Here is a 25,867-nt window from a genome sequence, read left to right as displayed (position 1 = left end):
CTAATGCTCCACTCAGGATGGACTTAAGCGAGGGATGGGTGCCTAAGTTAATGTATTGTTTTACTAAGTGTATACGAGCAGCCAATCGCAGTCCTCAGGCCCCGGGTCCTGATTGGCCGTTCCGAGGTCAGTCTCGCGGATGTCGGGGTTCCTGCATTCGGTAAACCTTGGAAGCTGATTTTCATGGAAAATGGCGCTAGTAATGCCATGTGGCAGGGCGCTCCTGGCGCCGGAAAACTAAGTACAGAGCCATCCATTAGATTAGTGAGTATTCACATAGCCCTTATCTGCATGTCAATGAAGTTTTTTGGGGATTCGCAGAATAGCCGTCACCCTGTTCGATCCTTGAATTTGATGAAGAGCCGCATATGGGGCAAAAGAGATCTGACAGCGGGCCGGACGCCCCGATAAGGAAGGACGCAACATCTTGCAATGCATGCCTAGCCGGGTCAGTATTATTGACCCCACCCCCAACAAACTACCGGGGCTTACATGTAGGTGGGCTCACCTGAAAAGGCCAGGTGCATGCCCAGAGGTTCTGATGACTCAACGGAGCATGGAAGCGAGAGCATGATAGGATGGAACAAGCACTGGCTTGCAGCTGGTGTAGAAGCCACATGAATCTCAGCCGGAAGATTCCTAAGGCTTCGATACTGAGATTCCAAATCCTTCAACAACTATACATAAGAATTTTGAGCGATACTGCATGAGAAATATGCACTGAGTTGAATCAGGAAGCGCAATATAGCCACGGGTATTCGGAACATGAATGATTCAGGACGCTATAGGACAATACAGCCCAGCTTATGTTGAATCCATTACTCCGTATGATCTATCCATCCATGGATGTATGTGAAGGAACCGGTACGCCTTGCTGCGGAAGTATTGGCAATACGCTACCAATACTATTCTGGCTTTCTATGCATGGAAATGGAAGTAAGGCTGACGCCAACATGACACATGGGCAGGAATATGGCGTGTGTGGAGGTCTTGAGTGTCAGACTAGAATACAGCTCGGGGCGTCTGGAGCCTGGGAAGTCGGCGCAGCAATTGAGCTCGGAAACTTCACTGGGCTGTTGTACCTTGATAGGCACCTGAATGGTACCTGGGCACCTGGGCAGTTTGCCTGGATACAAGTATATATAGCGCTTGAATTCAACTAACTCGGGAGCTCTCATCATCTCGAGGTTCATTTCTAGTATTCATCTGAGTCTGAATACCTTTCTACAGATCCATTACATAATTCCACAAGAATGGCATTTGATTTGATACCAGTGTTTATAGCCTCGGCCTGTGTCTCGATCAACATCCGGGAACTCGCTACCCTGGCCGCTACAGCCATCTTCCTACTCGCTGTTTCATGTCCGGCTTCATTATGGAACGAGAGGTTATCCCGCACCTATGAAGATGAGAAACAAGCTCCAAATCTCAAACTGTCAAAAGCACAAGCTGTAAAATCATTTCATGGGAAGCGTGTCGACTTCCTACGAGACGGCTTCAAACAGACAGGGTCATGGGCGTTTCAATTTGAATTGCTCAAGAACCGTGTTGTCGCCGTTTCTGGAGAAGAAGGGAGACAGATGCTCTTGCGAGAGCCAGGTCTTGATCTTTATGAAGGTTTCCAGATTGTTCTAGAGTCTGTAAGTTTCTGAGCTCTGCCCGCCTTGAGCACTGACTCTAAACCCTAAATTGTGTCAGATTCCTAAAGGCTATGACCACCATCAAGTCAATTCATTTTATAAGCGCCTCCTATATCTCCAGAAAACCGATAATCTGAGCTCTAGTAAGTCCACAACCCTTTCCAAGAAGATCCACATCTCTTTATTAATACATGTCTAGTGATCCCCTACCTTTTGTCCGATTGTCAGCGCAAGATAGACACATGGGGCAGTCAGGGTCTATTGGATCCCAACTCAGCCATCTACGACGTGGGTGATAGGTTTTCTTGACCTCGCTGTGAATTCAATTGGTAGTGAGATTGATAAAGCTAACACAATTCTTAAAGATTACATTTGTTATGGTTATGCGGGTCCTAAATTCGTTCGATATCACCGACGATCTAGCCCTTCTGTCTCGCCTACAGGGTTGGTTCGATGTCCTCGATACCTCCACAGAGCCAGCATCGGTCTATTTTCCTTGGATATATGGCCCTGCTTCAATCCGAAGACTTTGGGCTGCAACAAATCTCTATCTAACCTTCAAAAGCTTTGTTCGCAAGAGAATTAATGGTGGGACTGCAAGACCAGATGCGCTTCAGAAACTTATAGACAGCAACCAGACTGAAGAATATATGATCAGGGTAAGGCCGTCCTCTTTGGTGGCGTGGGTTTTACAGAATAAACACCCATACTAATTTTCTCAAGTTTATGATAGCTCTTCCTTTGGCAGGGGCTCGTTCCACAGGAACAATCGGTACGTGCCGCATATCACTTCATTGCCATAATTATGACAGCTAAATCCATTTGCAGGAAAATGGCTCATCATGTTTCTGTCATCTGACCCAATCTGGGCTTCAGCTTGTTCGCCAAGAAGTCGAAGGCCTTTTATCAACCTACAACATCACTTTACCGGACAACCCGTGCCACGAAGATCTCACCCAAGCACTATCCCAAGTCCCCCTCACAGCCTGGGAAACCAAGCTGCCTTCTCTCGACCTGTGCATCCGGGAGACCATGCGGATCGCCCAACCACACACAGCCCTTCGCAAAAACACAGGTCCAGACTTTTCTGCTGGAGAATTCACTATCCCCTCGGGGGCCTTTGTTGCGTATTCATTTTTGGATACAACTTTGAATCCTTCGCACTATGCCGATCCAACTCGCTGGGATCCCTCTCGACTACTTCAGAAAGATACACCATCCATAGGGTGGGGCATGGGCAGTCATCTTTGCAAAGGGCAAAGACTTGCTATATTGACGATGAAGCTTTTGACTGCTTCTCTGCTTCTAAGGTTCGACTTGTCAATGGTTGATGAGCAACTTGAAAAGATGGAGGCACCCCCTGTGCCGAATTATAACGACCAGCTTACCTGTCAGCCCATGGATAAATGCAGCATTAAATTTACTGATAGAGTATCTTGAACACAATATAGATAGATTCTCCGGGATTGCGAATATACAAACATGAAGTGAGAACAAATTTCATTCATAAACATATATGGGCTACTCATGAGCTCGAAAATCCCGAACTTCCAAGGTTCAATTTGAATCAACCATCCATGGATGGCTGTGGCTCTGTGACACCCTTCCAACTAGGTATTTGTCCACCTGTACTGTGCAATGGAAACCTTTGGAAATCCAAGACTAGCCCTCGTGAATAGGTCAAAGGGTTCCTCATAGCAAGGTCTACATTTAAGCAATACGGTACACTAGGTAGTACTTATTAATAGCGGGGTTTCCAGGGCTCCATGATATCTTTGCACACAAGACCCAGGCTGGTCATATTGGTACAACTGAATATATACAAGGGCCGAGCATTGCACATGAATTTTAATAAGAAAGAAACCACCTTAGGAAAGGCCACAGAAACACCTTATAGAATGCCAAGTAACGCCACCAAACAGTCAGAGTCTCAGCTCTATTTTTTGCGGCCCTCAGTGCCCTTCTTGATCATCTTCTGCCTCTTAGCATCAACCTCCTTGTCGAAGATCTCACGAGCAGTCTCGCCCTTCTTCCGCTTTGACGGCTTAGACTTCACGCTGACAGTAGCAGCACCGCCATTGCGGATTTGTTTTTCAGCGTCTTCCCAAGCTGCGGAGCCGCTGTCAATTGCGTATCTGGAGGCTAGAAATCAGTTATTGTTCATTCGGACCTCGCAAGGGTGGAAATGAACACAAATATTGACTTACTTGTCCAGGGGGAGAGAATCAATCAACGCACGCTGCTTCTCGCGCATCTCGTCGTCGATCTGCTGGCCACCTTCCTTGAGCTCCTCGTCCAGGCCGGTATCCAGCGGCTTGAAACGGTCCTCGATGATATCATCATCATGGGCACCACCTGCAGGCTCAGCAGGCTTTTGCTCTGCGGGCATGGACTCGGCAACTGCACCCTCAACGATACCGCGGAACTGCTTGGAAAACTTGCGCATGGTCTTGAGGAAGATGGCAAGGAGCTGAGAGGCGGGAAGGTCCAGCTCCTTCTCGAGATCATCCATAGTCTTGTGCTGCAAACCAAGAGCAAGCAGGATCGGCAGCTGCAAACTTTTGAGTTCAAGCTTGCCAACCAGACGGTTGGAAAAGTAGTAATCGGCAATGCGAGGAATCATGTCCATAATGACATGGTAGTCCAAGAGGTTGTTTGCGTAGCTATCCAGGCGCTTCAAGTCGAAGGGCGAGAAATCGGCATCAAGGTCGGCCTTCTTCAAGGTGCGCAGAACGGCTGCTGTATCGAGCTTAGCACCAGCGGTGGCAGATTCACAGATGCTCAGAGAAAGGACCGCGGGGAATTGGCGGAACTGGTAAGAGAGCAGAGCAAGGAATCGGCGGTGGAAGTCGCGGGAGAAAGATCCCAACCAACTGGCATCATTGGCACCAGTAGCCAGAGTGCGAAGCATCACGCATGAGTGCTCTCCGGTCAGCTCATTAGGCGTTTGACGCAGGTAAACTGGATGGAAGGAAGAAGTCTTCCAGAATTTGTGGAGAGCGGGTGTAAGACCATAGCTGACACCAATATAGTCGAGAGCATCAGGGCGACGCTCTGTCAGCCTACTGAACAGAGGGGGCATGGTGTGGATATTGCGAACGCGCACATCGTCGTCCAGAAGGTTCGCGTTGGCGAGCTCTTCGTCCGTAACGCGGACCATTTCCTCCTGAGGAGCAACCATATCCTCATCCAGGCTTGTGAATTTACCCTCGAAGAAATCGACCAGGAGCTTCAGGGCATGCTTACCGTATCCCATGCCTTGATGCTCGGGGTTTGTGGCAATACGAACAATCCGGGCTCCAGAGAGACTGGCGAAGTCTTCATCCTGGAACTGCTGGCTAACCAACCAGGGAATCAGATCACCACCAGCGCGCTGGCCACGGCTAAGGCTGTTAAGGACACTCTGTCTGCTGATACGACCCTCAAGAGCAACTTGAATAACACAAAGCGGATCGGGCAGCTGCTTGGCTTTCTCGTCAATTGGAGGGAGAAGCACATAAAGCTGGTGTGCGGGTGCGTCACTCATGAGCTGAAGATCGTTGGGGGTATTCTTATAGTGACTGGCGGAATAAAGCGACATCATCTGCTGCAAGAAACCTTCGGAAATAGGGTTGAACGAGAACAGGGTATCCCGGTTGACTTGGAGCAGCTGACACTTGTCGGGAGTGGTGAAATTTTGCGATCTTGTGCTGGACTTCTCGGGAATATTCAGGCACAGGACGTTGTTCAACCACTCCTCAACATGATCTTCTGGAGCGTAACGAATAGGCTCCTTGAGCTTAATCTCTACAAGCTTTCGGCCACCCAGATTCATGCCCGAGTTCTTTGCGGCTTTGCCAGTGCTGCGGTCTGCCACATCGGTGTCTTTGCTCTTGCTACCATTTCGGGATTGCTCACGAAGCTGTTCAATCAACTTCAGAGAGAGCGAACGACCGGTTCCTTCGTAACCGTTGATGGTGGAGGCCATGAAGATCAAGTAAGGCCCCATCAACTTACGCACCAGAGGCAGGGGAATAGCGGCAGCCTCATCGATAACCAAGAGCTCAGCCTGTCCGAGAACATGTGCGTCCTGCGGCTGAATGTACTGGATAGTCTGACGGTGGTTGCGGTGAATGTTAACTCTGACGATGGCCTTGTTGAAATCGGGGTTGGTCGATTGGAGAATGGTGTAGTCGAGATGGTCAGTGTAGCCAAGCGCATCGAAACCCTTGAACACGAACTCAAACAGTGTCTTCAAGTTCTCGGGGCTCGGTGAGGTGATGAAGATGTTGCTATATCCGTGGTAAATGGCTGTTGCGATCGCGAGACCAAGAGCAGCCGACTTTCCTCGTCCACGACCGGCAGTCATGGCAACTGTGCTCTTTAATGTCTTCTCGGTGATTGTGTCGGTGAAGTCCAAGAGCGCCTTCGCTTGATCCGCCGTCTTAGCAAGGTTCACAAACGAGGAAAGAGGCTCCGTGCCCTGCACGCTCTCTTTGATTTCCGGCAGGCTCGGCCCATCATCCTTCGACTTCTTCTTTTTGTCCAAGCTCGACTCGTCGGTGGATCCGGGGGGAGGAAGCGGCTTGACGTTTTTGCCGCCGGAGATAGGCAGCACGTTCAACTCGTCGTCCACAACCAAGCAGGAAGCACAGCTTCCCAGAGACAAAATGAAGCGCTCATTGAAGCGAGCAACAACATCATCGTGTGCCTCTGTTCGGTACCGGGAGTGAATATCCATGGACATAGTGTACAGCTGTTTCAAACTGGTCATGCTTTTGAGCAGCAGCAACACTATACCGCCGCCCTCGACCGTCTCGACTGTGCGTGCCAAAAGGTTCGGAGTCATGGCTTCGAAGTCCTGCAGAATACACATGCCGTAGGTGTTACCCAGAATCTTCTCTGTTTCCTTGTAGTAGACATAGCGGATTTGGTTCAGGGTGATGAACAACTCGAAGGGATCCTCCTGGTTGGCTTCACGAATACCGTACTTGACTTCCTTCTTGATCTTTGCTTCACGCTTCTTGCGGTGACTGGTGAAACCAAGCAAGTCCTTCTTGTAGGCCCAGAGCACAGATTTGTTCTGCTTCACATCGACACTGGACATGATGTAGTGGAGATTCACGATCACATCTTTTGCGCGATCACCGACCACCACGAAGAAGCTGCGCTTCTTCTCCTGGATACCATTTCGGATCAGGGCAGGAATTCGCGAGTCAATCGCCTTGCGCGGCATGATGATGGTGCGGAGCTGGCCGCGATGAAACGGTGGGGGGTTTGGCTTTGTTGTTGATTCCCTGTGGAGGAAAGATGGACAAGTTGTGTGCTTTATATTGAGAGTCAAATTCTCTAGTCCCTCGATGAATGGTCCGATATATTGGGACGTTGATCAGAGGCAGAAAGAACCCTCCAAGTCGCTAACATTCCCAATTCGGACGGCAACGAGAAAAAAAATCATATTGCTAGCCTATACCGCCTACCTTATTTTTTCTGGCCACCGTCACCGCCTGAAGCTCGTGTTCCATATATCACATGACCTGACAGGCAGTACTGTGTCACATGACCATGGGCCCTGTCGATTCCTTCCTAAAGTGGAACTAAGAAGGGAGAGCCTGGTTCCGCTTCGAGAAGCCAAATGACTCCACCTGGCCGAGTATGATAAGCGTTTATCTGGTATGGTGTTACGTTGTGATGTCTCATTTGCTCTCAAAATGCAATCGTTGGTGAAATATACTAGAATCAACCACGATGGAGCTACGCTTGGAGCCAAGTAAAATCGCAAGAGCTATGACAGTGCCCAGCACTAAGTGGAGCGCGCGGGAGCCAAGTCCTGCTTCTGGGTGCCGATCGCTCGGCATATCTTGTTGTGTCTTGGAGGCATGCCTGTGGCCTGCAATCAAGGGCGCCAGAGGCCCAAGGCGGATATTGCTCCGATTATATCTCGTCTCATTGGTCGGGCAGGAGAGCAATGCACATCGTACACGAAGGGGTCCATGGTTGCGTGCTCAACCAAAATCCAACCACCCACTGTTGACGCAACTTGATCGCCAAAGAGCTCCATCATGACTGGCCGCGCGTTTCTTACTGGCCACGAGTCCGGCGCTTCCTGCCTCAGCCTGATTCAGGCCGTGGCTGGACTGTCAATCCCCTGGTGTCTCCACTCACCGGAGCTCCACCGGAGATTCAGGGCCCGGGATCCTGGGGCGTTTTCCTTTGCCTTGCCTTGGTCGGACCCTCCTCCCTGTGTCCCTGTTTCTGTGCGCGCAAAACTTCCCCTGTGATCCGACCTACATTTTCGAAACGGCGCGATGGGCAGTACTGTACGAGTATAATTTAACGTTTCGGACGCACGATGCTCCAGCTCTCAGCTGATACTGGGCTCAAGGTTTCGGTGGGGTAAGTAGCTGGCGAGGCATCCCGCGAGGCATCCCATACCGATTCATGTGGAAAGGTGAATCGAGAATCTAACAGCGGCATTTTATCTAGGGTCTTCTTTCTGTGCTCCTTTTTTCTGCACGCGACCTACAACACAACCTTTGCCTTTGGTAGGTTGTCTTTCCAAGCGGGGTGGTTCGCGCGCTGACTTCGATCTTGAGATCGCCCGGTAAACACGGCTATCTTGACCTGCTTTCTCACAGGAGCAGTTTTCTTGATTTGTGGTCGCTTCATTCCGTCGGTGTCGCGACCCTCGTCGCCAATATTGAAACGATCTAGAATTCCACTTGCCGACCAATTTGAACTTGCATCGCCATCCTCGTCCCGCTCCTCACTTTCGCGCTCTTCTATCTCATCCCCAATATTGGCATTTGATGAACCAGCGCCGCCAGCTAGATCCGGATATTGGTATAAGCTCGGTCTCTTGTTGAGCATCTGTGGTCTGCGAGTTGAATTGTTCCGCCGAGTCAGCCTCAACAGCGAATGTGTGCCAGCCGGATATTCGGTATGACATCGCCCTTGCTCTGATAAGATCCATTATAATTAACCACCTGGCCTAATAGTATGCCATTCCATTCATTGTTTCCCTCTATGACTATTGGCGCTATCGGCGATTACAGCCGACGCAGGAATATGTTTCTTCCCACCGATTTCAGAGCGTACCTATCCAGGTGGCTGAGTCGGTCTATCGGCGATGCTTCTATTATATGACGAAGAGCGGTCTCAGAGGCATTATCGCCGCTGCCTTGGTCTCTATCGGCGGGTTCTCGGCCTCGTCATTCTTGGCTGGGAGTCAATCCACATATATTTGCCCCATCATTCTGAAGACTGCATTTTGGATGCGAATTATTGGATTGACCAGTCTGGTCTTTGACTCGCTCATTTTAATTGGAGTTGCTGAGCTATTTGAATTTGGTAGCGAAAGAAGTGAAACGCGGAGGCATCGGCGAGCGCTCATGTCTTTGGGAGCTGGCCTCCTCGTAAGTGGCTTGCCCTTGAACGCTGGGAACGACTTTCTGACAATGGTTCACCAGGTTATTGCATTTATTTGGACAATTATCAGCATATTTGTTGAACAGAGCCGCCCTGAGCATAGGGGCCAGCCGTTCTTAGACGCTAAGTACACACGAAGTGCTTTTGGCCAAGCCCTATTGGCTCTGTTCTTTATTCTATCAGCTTGGCAAATGGTATGTATTACTTATATAGTCTTCCGTAACATATTGATGTTTACTGACAGCCACAGTTGCCAACATACGGTGTGTTGGGAATTTCTATTATAGCAGGGTTCATATTTATCTACTTCCCCGCCGTATCGACCCTGCTTTTCCGGCAGTTGCCCTTCCCTTTTATCTCCATGGATCACGCCGTTCTCCCCTTCGCAACATCTACGGCAGGGGCAGTGCTCTTCCTCTTGGCTCGCATAGTCTCACAGGAAGAGTCGAAGTCATTGTATCGTGCCAATATTACCTTGCAGGTTACGTTCATTACCCTTTGCAGCATCGGCCTCATATTCGCCTCGACCAAGCACCACTTCTCACATACCCATCCGATCGACCTACTGGTTCACAAAGCGACGATCCAATTTGATCGTTTTTCTGAACAAGCTGCCAAGAGCAGATCTCTGGAAGAAGCTGTTTTCGAATATCGAAACCGGTACCATCAGCATCCACCTCCGTAAGGATTGAATTGCCTAGCATTTTGTTATGTCGTGTTTGTCTAATTCTTGTTCAGTGGTTTCGACAAGTGGTACGAGTATGCCACGCACCGATCATCTGTGATCATCGACGATTTTGATGAACTTCACAAAAATCTCCTTCCTTTTCGATCTGTCCTGCCCCGAGAGCTGCGCGAAGCAACCCAGAAATTAGCAACTAATCCTTTCAACGACCTGGGGGGCATAAGTATTCGTGATGGCAAGCCAAGGGTTCAGGAAGGAATCAAGCCAACGCATGCGTGGATGGTTCAAGGCGCTGCTCAAATGATCGAAAATTTCTCTGAGCATCTACCAGATATGGATCTTGTTTTCAACTTGAATGATGAGCCCCGCGTCGCAGTTCCGTGGGAAAGGATATGGCCACATAAGCGCACGGCAAAGGAAATGGAATATGATTTCAATCCTGAATCAGATGTGATTAGCACTTGGTCTGTGAGCCGAAAGGATGGCTGGGGACCCATTGAGCCAGCTGACCAAACGAATGAAACCGTTTTTACCGATGGGGCTTGGCGGGGTGTTTTTGATCCATACGTGAGCGCCATTTGTCCAGCTTCATCCAAAGCACGCACACGTCGAGTCTGGAATCGGCACGACATTTGTTTGGACTGCACAGATCCTCATAGTATGGGTCAATTCCCAAAGCACTTTGATGTTGCAACGGATATCTGTCACCAGCCTGATCTCGCATTCCTTCATGGGCTTTTGATCTCCCCTGCGTCTTTCAAGGTGTCTCAGGAGTTGGTGCCGATTTTCAGTCAAAGCGCACTGAAAGGATTCAACGACATTCTTTTCCCCAGTCCCTGGAACTATATTGACAAAGTGAAGTATGAGCCAACTCATGAGCACCCTGATCCGGAGTATAATGACAAAGACAACTCCCTGTACTGGATTGGTGGCACGTCCGAAGGTATGAGTCGCTTCGGAGAATGGAAGGGGATGCCACGACAGCGGTTCGCACATCTGGTCAACAACAATACCGATAATAAAGTTTCTGTACTCCTGGAAACTGGTCCAAGATCTTACAAGTACGAGATCATGAATGGAAACGAACCCTCAGAAAAGCTCGGTCTCCGTGCTGATGTCCATATCGCCGATCAAATCACCCGCTGCGGGGACTGTGATGAGCAACAAGAAGAATTAGGCCTTAGTGAGAAGGTCGATTTTCAAGAACACTGGTCCCATCGATTCCTCTTCGACCTTGATGGTGCCGGTTTCAGCGGTCGATTCCTGCCGTTCCTGCAGAGTCGCAGCGTACCATTCAAGACCGGCCTTTTCCGTCAATGGTTCGACTCGCGGATGGTCTCGTGGTTCCATTTTGTACCTATCGACATCCGTCTCCATGGCTTCTGGAGCACGATGGCTTATTTTGCAGGCGTGTCAGGCCCTCTCACTGATGACCATGATCCCCATGCCAATTCAATGAGAATGAAAGCCCATGACGAGGACGGCCGGTGGATTGCCGAGCAAGGGCGAAAGTGGGCTGGAATTGCCCTCCGCAAAGAAGACATGGAGATCTATTTCTTCCGCCTTCTACTCGAATGGGGTCGTCTGACCGATGATCAAAGAGAAGAACTAGGTTTTAAACCATGATTTAGGTGTTACCTACCTATATGATAATGTTTTGTAAAATAATCGACGATCTATGAATTTCATTATGAATTTTCGGCGCGGAAGGCCCAGTTCAAATCCAGGTCTATTAACATGCATTGTCCAACTAAGATCCGATGATCTGCTGGAAAGGGGGGACTTGACGCGCGAAATATACTACTCTCATGAAGAGTAGCGAATATATATGAGACGATTTGTTAATCCGAGATTTTAAGCCCTGCGGCACCTCGACTATGACAGCTCTTTAGTATGAACCTTGGATTGAGAATGAAACCCTCCCTAAAACCCTGTGGGTTCATTCGCTTTTGTAATCCATACTCATGATTGTGGGCTCTATTTCCTGGAGTAGTAGTGATTGCCTTGCGGATAAATTTCAAAGGTGGCACCTTTGGCGTAAACTCCATAGATCTTCCCAAAGGCAGATTACACAAATCATTGTCAACTCTCATAAATGTCGTATTAATATCATTCAGAAGCTAAATCACGCATTATGGTGTATCAGAAATGTAGCAGAAAGCCTCTCCTTAGGTATTAGATGGCCATATTAGCACATGTAAAAGCGGGTGTCACGCTCCCCGAGTAATCCACGATGATAGCCTCGACAGCAGCATAAAGACCAGGTCCCAGCAAGAACAATCCCACAGCCATGATGAAGATGTTGATCAAAGTCATAGTCGTCTGTTTCACGCCAGCGAAAAGCCTTCCTCGGTTCAGCTGCCAATAAGCGACAGCGAAATATATAAACCCGAAGAACGAATCGAATGCCGCGCTCAGCAGGGACAGGAAATCACCCATACTAGGCACAACCTCGGAGAAGATGAATGCGATAAGCCAAATGCCAATCATGACAAGGACCCAAATACCCCAGCCGATAGCGGTATTGCTGTGCGCATGTCTGGATTTCCCCATTAAGCGAAGGTAGATGAATTTCGCGGAGACATTAGCATAAATTACGCCAATGATGAGTGTCGGGACGATCACAAAGCCGAAAGATGCCTTTTTGTACGACACAACGCCCAAACTGCCAAATGCCGGAGCCGTGGCGTATTGGCCTAGATACCGGAATCCGATGGCAGGGGGGACAATAAACAAAATGGCTGAGATCGCTGCAAGCACAGCCAGGGCTTTGGGGAAGTCCTGGGGCCGTTCCATTTCGGAGATGAAGGTTGGAAAGAGAATCTGTGGAACCCAGAGGAAGGTGATGTTCAACACAGCATTCATGCAGTTGACGAAAGTGGTACCCGGGAGGGGAAACGCGTATGTTTTAACGGGTCCATCCGTCGGGTAGTCACCAAAGTATCCGTATAGGGGAGCCGTTTCAATGCCGGCGAAAATGAGGAAGAGGAGTATTGCGATTCCCATGCAGGCAGCTACGTTATTTGTTTAGCCAAAAGGCCTAGACAAGGTAAAATCAAGCTGGAGAGGACTCACAGGAGAACATAGACATGAAGCTGACGTGCTGCAGAGTCCGCGGAGTAGACATGATGACACCCATGATGGTCACAATGACAGAAAAGACGGCAGTGCACAAAGTATGGCCGGACAAGGTATTCAGGACCTTAGAACCAGTAAGGACATGAAATCCAATCAGGAGAATGTTATTCGCGAGCAGCATGAATGCCGAGAAGACGTAGGCAGCTTTGCTCTGTCCGAATACATAGTATCCAAAGTCACCTGCGCAGAGTCAATGAATAAGGATGTGTCCTGTGCGTGAGGTGGGCGCGCTTGACCTACAGATGTCTTTGATCTGAGGGTTTTTCATAATATACTTGTGCATCGTGATCGAAGTAATCCAGAACAAAACGCCGGAGAGGACCATTGTGATGATGCCAGGAACCCAACCGAGCACACTGAGAGACCACGATTGCGCCATGATGGCCAAACACACCTGATCTCCGGCTAGCAGAACAGCCGTTTTCTGCCAGGACATGGTGCGCAGCTTGATGTCATGTTCATGATCTATTATCGCTGTCAGTCCCGTCGCGGGCCATCTGGGTGGTTTTCAAGGATAAGGTGCGGCGCACACCTTCAGCAACTAGTGCATTGATCTTGTCAAACGAGGTTGACGGATCCACCTCTGTCCCCAGAGCGTAACCACCCTGCTTTTTCTCGTCGATTTCATCCATCCTGGTCGCCATTATGAGATTTCGTGTGAAGAGATAGCAGGAACGATGCAGCTGATATAGACCGTGTGGGGGGGGGAGAAGATACGAAGATAAGGGAAAGAGTGAGATCAACCCTGCAGGGTAAAGGAAAGTTACGTCCGAAAAACACGGTGAAAGAGAGGTCCGAGTCCTTGGAAGATTTCTGACATTTTAACCTAAAGGAATTATAGATTTTCGATTGTTACCACGCACGTTGTTAATGGCGCCATAATTAAGAAAATCGCGATTGGAATTAATACGGCACTAGTGCCCTTCCTTATCGGTCAGCCCGTGGGTCTAGGCCTGTCACAGAGGCTGCCCAGATAGTTCCCTGTCTACGAATATTCCCATTGGTCCAAGGGAATCATAACAAACGCAGGATTTCACCCGTGCGCCGCTAAACTCTTGGGGGGACCGAGGAACTAACGCAAGTGAGATCGAGAGATTGCTGCCGATGGGGTGAGCCAATACGATTGAAATATTTAATGGGTCGTTTAGCATTCAAAAAATCTATTCTCGCATGAACCCAAGTCCCTATACCTTCTCATTCCTAGGTATGAGACGGGATAACTAGGTACAAAGTCAATGGGTACGTGGTATACCCCACAAAAGATCCACGGACTACGCAGCTGGCTCCCGTGGACATGGTCCCGGTGCTCTTCTTGGACGAGGTTAATGGAGTACAGAGCATTGGCATGTCACACTTTGTCTCGCGAGTTAGATGGTTTTAAAACATAAAAGGCTTCTATAAATTCTCTCAGAAGGGTCATAAGGGTTATAGGCAATTAGCCATGGAGAGAGTACAAGAATTAGGGGGGTTCCCCGGTGTTTTCCCCTTACGGTAATTCACGTAACAAACTCCTGCTTGTGCTATTGATCGCTAAATTACATGAAACTTTAATACATTACTACATCTGGAGCTGTATTCGATGAAAATACAGTATTTTCTGTTAAATTTGTAGCCATTGATTCGCACAAAACTCTGAATAGATTTTATTTCATGAGAATGATCTATTAAACACGGTTGAAAAGGTTCAATTGATGTTAGTTCACGTCGGATATCGTGCCATTTTGACCTTCGAGTCCTTATTCTACAAACATTTTCAAGAAATAGGAAAGTGAAAGATGTCATTCCAAGTTATAGCCCTACCTAATGGGAATCGGGTGCCTCAGGGGATCAAAGGTAAGCAAATGTTACCAACATCAACGTTGAGGAATGAATTGGTGATATTGAATAATTTCGCGTGAATAGATCTTTCAGTACGGAAGATCTGTAAGCGTCAGCCAGTGCTGGTATCCCACATAATTGTCCATCGAGCAAAGCTAACGCGAGGCGTATAGCGTCATATGAAAAGGCGATTGATTTAACCCTGCCGCTATCCCCACCTCCATATTCCCGGAGTCTCGACAGGCATTGGCCATTGCGGGCATTCTCCACAAGGATTAATTCATCGTAGAAAGCCGAGGCAAGGAGCGTGGAGTCATGGGTAAGAATGACCAAACCGCGTCACTATCGCACTCGGAGGTCTGTAGACATGCGCACTACTTCCCCTCCACTATCTATTGGATTTTTAATCGTCCACGTTGGCCCTTGTGCTTCAATTTGAATCAGTGGGCTAGATATTAGTCCCAAGGCGTAGATTAGAAGTAGATAATGCTTGATCGCCGCTCTAAAACGCAGGAGAAAGCAGTATGCATCTCGAACTATCAAGTAGTTGTTAGTTCTCCGCTGTTGTCTAAAATAATCTTAAAATCAAAAAAATCAAAACAGACCTTTACTTGCATAGGTGAATACAGACCTTAAACAAACTCTCCAGCTTTACTATTGAAGCGACGCCATTTGATAAGATTCTCAGTAGGCTAAGAGCCTCGAGCCATTGGAAAGAATTGTTGCGGAAGGAAACGTCGACTCAGCCACTAGCCTAGAGGTTTTCGTTTTCGGATTTGATAGGATAGCACGAGTCTAGGTGATCGGCCCAAAATCCACTAGTGTACTGGATGGCAGCTAGCGGGTTTGGATCAGGCTAGGGATCTATTTGGATCGAATTTCCGGAGGGAACTTAGTCGTATATATCGCATCTTAGCGTCCTCGATATTGTCTGTAAAGGCTCTGAGAAAATGGCATATTGTACACTGTCTTTTCCGTCAGGAAAGATGTGATCGGTTGCTCGTCGATGCAGAAAGGGCATTGTTACCAATGAACTAGATGAATTTTGCGTTCTTAGAGCGTCAGGAAAGAGCCACAATGCCCTATAATGTCTGCTAGATCGAGATCGTCTTCAATTCCTCAAGATACGTCGATGTAAGATGCTAATTCTTCATGTGTGATGGTGAGGTAATCGGTCATCATAACACTGAGGATATACTTGCAAAGATCGGCATCATCCGAGTCGCTAATTTGATTCAACATTCGCTCATAAAGCCTGTCAAGACCAGAAGGAGTTCCTTCCAACTTGATTCGAACGTTTCTCTTTCGGATGTCAGTCAGCAACTCGCAAAACAACGCTAGCAACAGGAAGGTAACAATGGTGTCGAATGCTGAATCCGCCGAAACATTTCCTGAGACAGGAAGCTAGTCCACGTCTCTCTATATAGCATGGCTTCTTCTTACATGAGATGCTGATTTGGCCATGATGCTCCTCCACTTACAGTCCAGAGTTTGAGGCCTCGAACCCTATCACAGGTGCCATGGCGCCAATTGCTAACTTTGCACTGTGAATATTGTCATATGAAAGCAAGTCTAGTACAATCTTTCAAGTCTGGATAGGGATGCGCTGTGTAATAATGATACCAGTGAATACACCATACAGTTACAGTAGAGTGATCAGGACTTTTCTATTTGGATTTAATTCAATATAAACTGTGGCGCAAAGACTAAACGAGTGAAAAGGGTATATTCCAAAATCGCAAACAAACATCACAACATCAACATAAACATGCCAGATCTCATCAAACATCAAAAGGAACGCTCTGAGGCGCCATGCAAAACCGATTCCAGCGGAGAAGAAAGTATAAAACAAGAAGATCTCAGATCCCAATCTCTTAGATACAGATCAGATACAGTCCATCGATCAAGATGGTCATTCATATCCTACGATTCTATTCAAATCAATTGAACCGAACCGGATCGATCCCAAGCCTTTCAGATAGTAACATCTAGAAGCTAGATCCGTGCTTGTATCCCGCACGGCGGTGCTTCCAGGCCGGACGGGGAGCAGGGCGGATGTGGTTCGCTGTGCGACGGGAGTTGGCATGGGCAGCAGCGTGGGCGTGGGGAACTTCATCGCGCTTGGAAGAGCTCGAGCTATCCTGGTAGACCTTGAGGGAGTTAATGCTCCAGTGGGTACCCTCGAAAACAGAAGGGTTGTTCTGGACGTAAGAGTCGCAGGTGCTAGCGTAGGAGGAGCAAGTGCTGCTGGACCAGACGGAGCTGTCGCCGGCCCAGTCGCCGCAGAAGGTGATGTCGAAGACCTGGATGATGCAATGTTAGTATTGCTTCGCAGTGTTATTTTCTTGGAGATAACTTACGATCTGGAGGTTCTGGAAGTGCGAGCTGATGTCGCAGTCTCCGGAGAAACTAGCGGCGGGGGTACCCCAGCCCGAAGGATCGGGGCTACCACTGCTGATATCAGAGGGGATGCTTGCATTGGCGAAGTACCAGACGCTAATAGCATCACTGGTCCACTCAGTCGCATAAACACCGCCACCAGCATTGTTGAAACCGTCGCCGTAGGACGAATCATCGGTATTGACGATAGCGCAGCCGGAGTTGGCGGATTGGTCCGAAGCCTCAACATAGCAGTTGTCAGTGTCGAGGGTACCGGTGAAGCCCGAGTTGGAGATTGAGCAACCGTCGCTGGTGTGCAGGGTCATCTGGTTGGTGGTATCCTGGTTGACACCCTCAATGATATCAATTTCGCCATGGTTAGGCCAGTCGGAGCCGAGCATCCAGAATGCGGGCCAAGTTCCGCAGGTGCTAGCGGGCATGTGTGCCAGGTCCAGGATCACCAGGCCCTCAGTGTAGGTGTTCTTGCTGGTCAGACGGACGCTGTTGCGACCGTTACCGCTAGCGACATTGCTGTAGTCTACACCGATGTAGACGGAGCTACCGTCGGCACCGATCAAACCGTCGGAAGAGGCGGTGGAGTTATCGACATAGTTCACGTAGCCGTTGGTGGGGTCGGTTTCCTGGAACATTAAATTAGCGCCCCGTCCCAAATCGGATGTATGGCGCTTAGACGTACCGTGTAGAACTCGAATTTGTCGAAAAACGACGAGTCGGTGCCATAGTCATCTAGCAGAGTGTATCCTGCGGTGCTAAGCTGGGCGAAAAGACCCAAAGCCGGAAGGAGTGTAGAAGCGTGCATGATTGCCGTGGTTTCTATAGTGATTGATAAAAGGATTGCAAGTCTGTCAAAGACGGTTGAGATATGATCTGATAGTTTCGAAGTATCAAATCAAGATCAAAAGGAATGAAGTGCAGGGAAAGACAATGTTCTAGCCTGTAGAAGGATTGTACTTTGGCCTGCCAAAAGAATGAAGAGAAAGTCACGGCGATTTAACGCACAGGAAGGAAAGACTGGGGATGAAGGAGAGAAAGAGAGACACGGCGAGACATAATGCATGATTTATATCCCTGGGGGCTTGACAAAAAAAAAAAGTGATCCACGGGGTGGCGGGCCTGCATCCACCCGACCCGATCTTGAGACTCCAGGCATGACAGCGCCCATGTGAGAGATTCGAAACGGGGGTTAGAAAGGATCAGGGGCGAACGGCGGGTCCTCGAAGTGAGGATGAGACCTTATCCACCACATTGTTAGTACTGGGAGGAATTGATAACCGTAGGTACCAAGAAACAGGGTGGGGACACGGAACCAAACCGATCAAGGGTTCGGTGTTCCAGACTCAACTTTCAGCTTTGTCTGGTTCTTTGACAGGAATCCACGATTTGAAGAAAAAGAGAGTCTGGATCGTCCACGCGGCGACAACTCATACATCTTCGCGTCGGAGTCTACAACCGCAGGATTGGCCAGGGTAAGTTGACTAGAGAGACTATACTTAGTCACGGAGTATCTGTCATTTGGGTTATCCTTTGTCCATACTATGCGCTTTGTGCTTTGTGATTCGTCCTAATTTTATAATTCTTTAATTCTTTATTTTAAAGGCTTCTTTCTCTTCACCGAATGCCAGTCTCTGAATGGTGGAGCGGTTAATCCCTTTTAAAGAGGTTGGCAAAGACGGTTTCAGAACGGCAAGCCGAATCGAACAGCCACGAATCAGCAATCGAGCCCAGACCGTAAAAGAAGAAAGTTTTGCTGGGTGTTTCGGAACCGCGAGGCGATCAGGGGAGAGAGAGCTGACTCGTCAGGTTGACGACTCCACGGATGTGCAAGAAATGGTACCGACGCACTTCACTGGCTGTATGCACTTGGTTGGTGATTCTGTCGATCCAATCGTCGGGACCCATTGGTTTCATTGTGGCGAATGATCAACCAATGGGCGCGTACTACGCGCCCATACTTTTTTAAGCTTTTCCCTAGAAGTTCCACTCGAACCAAAGAATCTTGCAACTTATCTCTTACTCGAGGATTAGAAAAAATCAATTCGGTTCGTTCGGATGTGCGTAAGAAGGATGAGGAATCAGATTCTAGAAGGAAGTTTCTTTTCCATTGCTCTCTTCCATGGTTGGTTTCAGGGGTTATGATTCGGATGGCAGTAATACCCGGTACTTTCCATGTTCGCAGGATTTATCGTGCTGACGGTTTACGTATACTTCCCAATGGACCAGAGTAACCTAAACGATCGCATGAGCAGATTCTTCATTTCTCTCGGCCATCTTCCAGGACTCGTGATGGATCCATCTCCGTGATCCTCTGCTTGCAACATTCCTCGTTAGGTCAATCTTATGGCCGATCGGCTGAGAACATACTAAAACGATCTAAAATCCTTCAATGTGACCCCACAGACGTGTCACAGATAAAAAGCCACCCCTCGGGGTGCATTTCCCTAACCCATGCCTCCCGTACCTGCAGGAACGCCACGCTGCACGGGCATGGGAACTATCATGGGGTCCAAACCGGAGTATCCAATTTTCCAAATTAATAGGGACAACAGGCATACCAAAATAAATGATTGACCGGGGGCCATGCATTAGCATCATACGAGATAGAGAGAGCGGGTCGGGGGGAAGGAGGCGGGTGAACAAGAATAGGACAATACTACCATAGACGGAGACGGGAAGACTTCGAAATTGCAGGATTTCGGCGATCGGAAATGAGAGGGAATTGAACTATATGACACGTCTTATGGTGACTCGATCTCACAACTAGAAACATAAAAGAAATCATGAAAAGACAACAAAAAAAAGACTGGCGTCAGCTATGTACAAGCCAGGCAGAACAAATCCGCAGACCAATCGGCACGTTCATGCCGAAAAGTAGGGCCGGAGCGACCGTGGATCGGAATGGCGTCTAGAACACACTGTCGGTGATAGAGGTGTCGACAGGAGAAGACTACAATTGGTTCAGGGGGGCCATCCGCCCCCGGGCCACCTGCCCCTGTGTCCTGCTCGTGCTCATGCTCATGGTCGTCAGGATTGGGGGCATGGTGGGTAACCACCGCCTGACCCGCCCCCACTGCAGCTGCCTTCCCTTTACCCCGCTCTAGGGCCGGGTCACAACTCTCTTCAACACGTTTAGCCGTGCGACGCTGGTGATCCTCTGCCTGCTTGGTCTGCCAGGATGTCCAGTGTGATGAGCCAACACTGGGGCCCCAGATCCGGCGACGGCAGATCTCGCACACTTGTCCGCGGGGGCGCCACCCTTGTTGCCGGAGACGGGTGACCTCGTCCACATGAACGAACAAGTCGCGGTCTAACATGCCATTTGCAAGGGTCAAGAGAGACTTCTCGTAAGAGTAGGCGGAGAAGACGGAGGCGAGCACCGCGCGCAACTCAAGTAGGGAAGGTGACCAGCGGGCCGCCTGGGTGAGAAATGCGCGGAGGATCCGAAGGAAGGACATGTCGGTACGTTCACTACTCGATCCACCACCATTTTTCACAGTGCTGGCCAGCAAGGAGGTAAACACCTGCTGGACCAGAGTGCGGAAGGAAATGGTCAACGGGCCGACGTTCCCGCCCATGGGACTAGGCGCAAACTGGGATTGCTCCGACTCCTCGATGTGGTGCTCCCTCATCACGGTGAAGACATTGCTCGCGATGCGAACCACGGCCTCGATGAGATCGAGCCAGAGAACCTCGTCAAAGGTCAGGGGTTGTTCAAGCGGAGGCACACCACGTTGGCCATTGGTGCTCGGCCTAGACTGCAAAGCAGTCTTGGTTTGGCCTTGGCAGAGCCATGTCCCAACACCAGAGTACTTCTCTAGCGATTCCAGAAGATCATCAATGGCCTCGGTCGCACTGGATGAGTCTGGAGCCTCTACCATGCTCTGGAGAATCCCAACTAGACCAGCCTCGAGTGTACTTAGATGAGCAATAAGACGGTCTAACGCCGGTCGTAGCTGGCCTTGTCGTGCAAGTAGAATCACCGCGGCATCAATCGCCCCGCTCTCTTCAATGGCTGGAAGCAATTGATCGAGGTGAAAATCGCCGACGCGTAGGCCGTCGACAAAGTCCGCGATATGAGAGGGGTTGTATTTGCAGAGAAGCTGCACGTAGCGTTCGATCATCCAGCTGTCAACGGCCGGTGGAGCTCGACTTTCTCCGCTTTGAACAGTGGGCTCCACGAGCACCAGAAGATATTCATACTGGCTGTGTGGATTCTGCTCCAGTACCTGTAAAAACGTAGAATGTGCTTCAGGAGCCAGATTTTGCATTGTCTCTGCTGCTCGTTTGACATCGATATCGGCGATCTCTGTAGCGTGCTTCTTCACCACTTCCACGACATCTTTCCGTTGCTTCTTACCAAGGGTAGAACCCGAACGTAGACAGTCGTGTAAGGACGTAAAAATGGCTTCTTTATCATTTGGATCATCAAGATACGCCAATATCCATTCCGGATATTGTTTCTCTGAGCGGTAGGTGGATTTGAGGATGCGAAAAAACCGAGCTTCTTTGAACAAGGGCACCATGCTCTGAATGTCTGGTGGGTGATAGAAAGAAAGCAAGTACTCCGCACTCAGCTCACAGTCCTCAGCCATGTCCGGCTCGGGATACTGACATAGCCGGACGAGAACTTGATGAAGAGTTGTGCCCGAAAGAAGAATGTACTGGGGGTATTTCGGAAGATTGCGCGCAACAAACATGTCCAAGTAAATGGTATCAGAAGGAGAAAAGAACGATGCATCCATAACTTGAAGCAAAATGGTAATCAGGTATTGTCGATTGATTGACACGCCAGAGGTGAGAGCCTCTTCAGACTCGGGCTCATTCAGGAAACTGTCTTCAAATGCTTCATTAAACATGCTCATGAAGCTGGACGCGTCATACTTCAACATAGCCCTTAGTGGTGAGAACGAGTCAGCACCATCGGAGTCATTGCTTGGCACTGTGCCAGACAGTTGGCCTGAGAAAAGATATTGGTACAAGGAAGTTTTTGCACGGAAGGCTTCGGTTTCTTCCATCTCGTCCCCTGTTGGGTAGATGCGACTCGTCAAGACGAATGATAGATAGGGGAAGATTTTCATTGCGTTCGTATGCCGGGTCACCTCGTTGGCGTGGTTTCCATTGACAAGAGGTTCGGGCTGCGATGGCATCATACGTAGAAGCTCCTCTAGAGGGCCAACGTAGTCTTGTAAACAGCGATTCCAAACGTATATATAGGCATCGTACAGATTGTGTTGCTTGCATAACGTCGTGACTTGGTCAATGTCCATAGTAGTGGTGTCAAGAAGACAGATAATCTCCTCCAGGCGGCCAGGTGGGTGGGTGACCACGAAGTGGTTGATCAGAGCTTTTACCGCGGTCGGAGGCAGAGAACGAGTCGTCCCATCGGTAATGCGTGGTTCAAGAACGTCCAAGAAAATCCCTGCGGAGTCGTTTTCCTCAAACCAAGTAAATATTTCCTCCCAAAGAAACTCATAATCCGCCATGTAGATACAGGCCGTAATGGACACCTGAGCCAGTTCCTCCAGTTGCTGGTTGTCCACTCTCCCGCTATCTGCCTCGGTATTGCGACCGAATGCATACTTGAGAGAAGCCGAAATCATCTCTAGCAGCTTCTCCTGAACAATGGGCTGTCTCAGGGAATCTTCTTCAGGAAGACCGACTGTTAGCTTCTCTGCAGCACCCGTGTAGAAAGAAGTGGCCAATCGAATAGCACCAATGAAATCACCCGCTTCCATAAGTGCAAGAAGGCGATCAGCCCAATTCGAAAGACTACCAACTAGGGCTTCGTTATACCCAAGCAGGAACAAACGTCCTTTATAAGCACGGAAGCTCATGTAGAATGCATCTGCCACTACACCATGCATCGAAGTATCTTCTTCATCTAACTGCTCGACCAAAGTATGAAGTCTGGCTGAAAACAGATCAGCATGGTAGACATGTCGGCTCACAAGGTCGATCGAGTCTGTTACATGCATGGAATAGTCTTCAAGAATGAGGAGTCGTTGGGTGATGGTGAAGACTGCAAGAACTGAGCGACTCAACCATTGCACTGCGACGATGGGCTCATCCGCCTTCCACCTGCTGCGTGCTCTAAAAACCAGGTTTGGCGGCTTGTCCCTATCCACAGGTTCGTCCGTTTCCGCTTCGGTCACTTCCAGCACAGTCAACACATTTGACCAGCAATAAACGAGCTTGGTATTAGAGGTCTGGCTGTCTTTTCCTTTCAGTCGAATTGCAGGGAACCAAGCCAGAGCGCCAGTCATGGCACTGTGAGCCGGGACTTCCTTTGGTCTCGGGGCTTTGTGCTGTGTCTGTGCAATAGGTGTGGTAGACACAATGACCAGTAGATAAGGTGTCAACATGGCAACTAGGCCTAATGAGTCAGACGGTTGCTCTACATTGCCCAGGGGCAAAGGAGAAAATGCCAAAACTGAGCTGGGTTTCCGTGGTCTCACTTCTTGCAAAGTGATAGCAGGGTATCGGCCAAGAATTCGAGTTGTTTTCACAGTTCTCGCAACAGCTCCCATTCCTCGTGTTGCCAGATGAGAGAATGCCATTCCGCTCGTATCCGCCGACACTATCGCAGTACGGCGTGTTCCTAGGAATCCAATATGAATGACAGCCGAGCCCGCAATATGGCCATCAGAGGTTCGAGTTTCCACCTGGTTTGCTGGAATCGGAGGGATATGAAGAAAAGGTCGTGCTGAGCGAGATATCTCCCATGTGTAGATATCGCCCGATCCATGGCCACCTGCGACGGTAGAATGGTCTGCGGACAGCGCTAGAGCAGTGATTGGACCGCATTCCACAGCTTTTGTCCCTGTTCCGATGATGGTTTTCAGACTTTGCTGGTAATCAAACACAAGTATTATACCTTTGGAGGTTCCAACCACAATGCTGGTGGATACCGCCAAACAGGTTGGTCGCCCAAAATTGCGCCTCCCAATCTCCGAGAATGCCTGTCCAGTAATCTTTCGCAGCTTTGTCCACCGCACTACATCCCACGGGCTCGGGGGTGATTCTGGTTCCGACTCCGGCGTTGGCGATACCTGGCTTGTGATCGATGACTGTCGCGAATGGATATGGGCTAGATATGGCGAGCCGGATCGCGATACACTGAGAGGCGACGAAGATAACCGGGATTGGAAGCGGAGGTCGAACGGACGGTGGACTGGGCTGGGACTGACTCGCGGGGAGCCTCGGGGTAGGAATGCGCTGCTTCCCTGCGACGAGATTATGGAATCCTGCGATGAATCAGAAAGCTGTTTCGTCAATGCGCGCCGATCGCATCACTCACATGTAATGATGGAGAGTCATCTGGGGTCGAAGCTGTCTCGTCCAAGCTCCCTGGGGTCCCATTGAATTCCGTGCTTCGATTTGGTGGAGTCTGCGGAAGACTATCCCTGACCGCTTCAACGGTCTTCTCTGACGCATGATCCTGCGCATGGTCTTCTATTGTGTCTATTGTGTCCAATTCGTCGAGTGGCTCCTGGGAAGGTCCGGGATTGTGGAGAGCGTCAAGTTCGGGAAGTTGGGAGTCGTCATCCTCCGGACCCAGATCAAGCTCATCCTCTCGTTCCCAGCCCTCACTGGCCTCTGCCATCGAGCTCATGAGCGTCCTCGAATGATCATTGCTGGCGGCGGGTCAGGAGGGGACGTGTCCGGACCAGCGAGGTGCTCCGAGTTGGCAGATCTAGTTAGTAGAATCAATCGACTGGTATTCGGTATAATCCCAAGATTGATCAGATGAAGCGGGTGAGGTTCTTGAGTTGGAGATGAGCTCGATATACATGTGGAGATAGCGAAGAGTTCCTGAGCTCCGTTGCCTGGATCGGGCCGTTTGGGGGCTGGAGAGCCTCCAGCCACTGTGGCAACATCATTTACATGCAGTTACAATGTATGCTCTCATATATTTCTTTTTCGAACTCTTTGTTTCAAAACAATTTAATTTTAACTGAAACTCATCATTTATTTTCTCTTAATTATTTTGTATATAATCTAGTATGAAAACCGCTGTGGTCACCATATGGCTGCTGCTCATTGCATATTGTTGATCCTACCTCCGAGATCGCCCAGTATCCATGGATCTCCATTTATCCATGCACAAACCATGTAGTTGACGTGCCCTACTGACAACCCATCCTCCCGACTACCCTTGACAGAGGATAACAGAGTAAAATCCCCGAAGCTCATTGGATTCGCGAATACGTCAGATCGTCACGGCAAGTCCGAAGTACAGTGCCCCCGACAGATTCTCCTGCGTACATCAAAGCCTATCATTGGCTGGGGACCAGCAAGCCCAAATGTGACAACGGAACAGCCTGCCGTAGGCGTTATCACAGCCGACGTGAATTCATTAGATGTCGGCTCCGGCACAGCTCTAGCTTATTTCTGCAGAGCAAAGATGTCCCTGGTTCCTGGTGATCCTGCGCCGTGCTAGTGCGGGGCTGTGGTCACATCGAGTCACAAGGATGCGATTCCACACCCTATCAATGTCGGCGATACAGACATGAGGTCCGTCATCTGCATCGGTCATATAGTCTCCTTTCTGGAAAATGATCGTCGGCGTGTGGAATGCTGTGGTCCTGAGGGCCGTTCGTCCGCCCTGTGGGCATGGCTGGTACACATATATATTGGTTTGGAGGGCCCCGTGAATAAGGTGGATGAGTGACCACGACGAACTACGGGATTGCAGTGATCTCCAGCCTCTTGAAAGAGCACAAAATCCCTGGTTTATCGTCTTTATCCCATTCTGGCCTCAAAGCCCCATATGTGCCTGCCG

General features: G+C 49.3%; 7 protein-coding genes across 7 annotated transcripts; 2 read left to right on the top strand and 5 right to left on the bottom strand.

The window, feature by feature from the left end:
• Window positions 1–1,253: 1,253 nt before the first annotated feature.
• On the top strand, window positions 1,254–3,080 carry N7503_006019 (cytochrome P450; the record flags this gene model as incomplete). Its single annotated transcript, XM_057065566.1, has 6 exons — window positions 1,254–1,640; window positions 1,699–1,783; window positions 1,840–1,928; window positions 2,006–2,299; window positions 2,374–2,412; window positions 2,469–3,080. 6 exons carry the CDS (start codon window positions 1,254–1,256, stop codon window positions 3,078–3,080), a joined length of 1,506 nt encoding a protein of 501 aa, XP_056923309.1.
• A 496-nt stretch (window positions 3,081–3,576) lies between these two features.
• On the bottom strand, window positions 3,577–6,855 carry N7503_006018 (ribosome biosynthesis protein KRE33; the record flags this gene model as incomplete). Its single annotated transcript, XM_057065565.1, has 2 exons — window positions 3,577–3,775; window positions 3,848–6,855. 2 exons carry the CDS (start codon window positions 6,853–6,855, stop codon window positions 3,577–3,579), a joined length of 3,207 nt encoding a protein of 1,068 aa, XP_056923308.1.
• A 1,116-nt stretch (window positions 6,856–7,971) lies between these two features.
• On the top strand, window positions 7,972–11,358 carry N7503_006017 (putative capsular associated protein; the record flags this gene model as incomplete). Its single annotated transcript, XM_057065564.1, has 7 exons — window positions 7,972–8,015; window positions 8,106–8,164; window positions 8,216–8,559; window positions 8,618–9,034; window positions 9,089–9,241; window positions 9,298–9,728; window positions 9,786–11,358. 7 exons carry the CDS (start codon window positions 7,972–7,974, stop codon window positions 11,356–11,358), a joined length of 3,021 nt encoding a protein of 1,006 aa, XP_056923307.1.
• A 549-nt stretch (window positions 11,359–11,907) lies between these two features.
• Window positions 11,908–13,514, bottom strand: N7503_006016 (uncharacterized protein; the record flags this gene model as incomplete). Its single annotated transcript, XM_057065563.1, has 4 exons — window positions 11,908–12,746; window positions 12,808–13,050; window positions 13,111–13,335; window positions 13,403–13,514. 4 exons carry the CDS (start codon window positions 13,512–13,514, stop codon window positions 11,908–11,910), a joined length of 1,419 nt encoding a protein of 472 aa, XP_056923306.1.
• A 2,293-nt stretch (window positions 13,515–15,807) lies between these two features.
• Window positions 15,808–16,152, bottom strand: N7503_006015 (uncharacterized protein; the record flags this gene model as incomplete). The annotated part of the gene is made up of 2 exons (XM_057065562.1): window positions 15,808–16,092; window positions 16,132–16,152. The coding sequence occupies 2 exons, from the start codon at window positions 16,150–16,152 to the stop codon at window positions 15,808–15,810; spliced, it is 306 nt and encodes a 101-aa protein (XP_056923305.1).
• A 513-nt stretch (window positions 16,153–16,665) lies between these two features.
• On the bottom strand, window positions 16,666–17,906 carry N7503_006014 (glycoside hydrolase family 16 protein). The gene is made up of 3 exons (XM_057065561.1): window positions 17,765–17,906; window positions 17,049–17,708; window positions 16,666–16,991 (listed from the first exon to the last, which is right to left on the bottom strand). The coding sequence occupies exons 1-3, from the start codon at window positions 17,885–17,887 to the stop codon at window positions 16,677–16,679; spliced, it is 1,098 nt and encodes a 365-aa protein (XP_056923304.1). The 5' UTR covers window positions 17,888–17,906; the 3' UTR covers window positions 16,666–16,676.
• Window positions 17,907–19,898: 1,992 nt separating this feature from the next.
• N7503_006013 (CORVET complex membrane-binding subunit VPS8) lies at window positions 19,899–24,841 on the bottom strand (the record flags this gene model as incomplete). Its single annotated transcript, XM_057065560.1, has 2 exons — window positions 24,383–24,841; window positions 19,899–24,329 (listed from the first exon to the last, which is right to left on the bottom strand). The coding sequence occupies exons 1-2, from the start codon at window positions 24,695–24,697 to the stop codon at window positions 19,899–19,901; spliced, it is 4,746 nt and encodes a 1,581-aa protein (XP_056923303.1). The 5' UTR covers window positions 24,698–24,841.
• Between the last annotated feature and the right edge of the window lie 1,026 nt (window positions 24,842–25,867).

This window comes from Penicillium pulvis (genome assembly GCF_028828015.1).
Source record: "Penicillium pulvis strain IBT 33274 chromosome Unknown contig_23_segment0_segment0, whole genome shotgun sequence".
Lineage (NCBI taxonomy): Eukaryota > Fungi > Ascomycota > Eurotiomycetes > Eurotiales > Aspergillaceae > Penicillium > Penicillium pulvis.
Note: the sequence above shows the minus strand (reverse complement) of the source record. Positions and strands in the feature narration are given on the sequence as shown.

Coding starts and splice junctions, on each gene's coding strand:
- N7503_006014 (XM_057065561.1), bottom strand. CDS start 17,887: ATGCACGCTTCTACACTCCTTCCGGCTTTGGGTCTTTTCGCCCAGCTT. Junction 17,709..17,764: donor ACAAATTCGAGTTCTACACG/GTACGTCTAAGC, acceptor TTAATGTTCCAG/GAAACCGACCCCACCAACGG. Junction 16,992..17,048: donor ACTTCCAGAACCTCCAGATC/GTAAGTTATCTC, acceptor TGCATCATCCAG/GTCTTCGACATCACCTTCTG.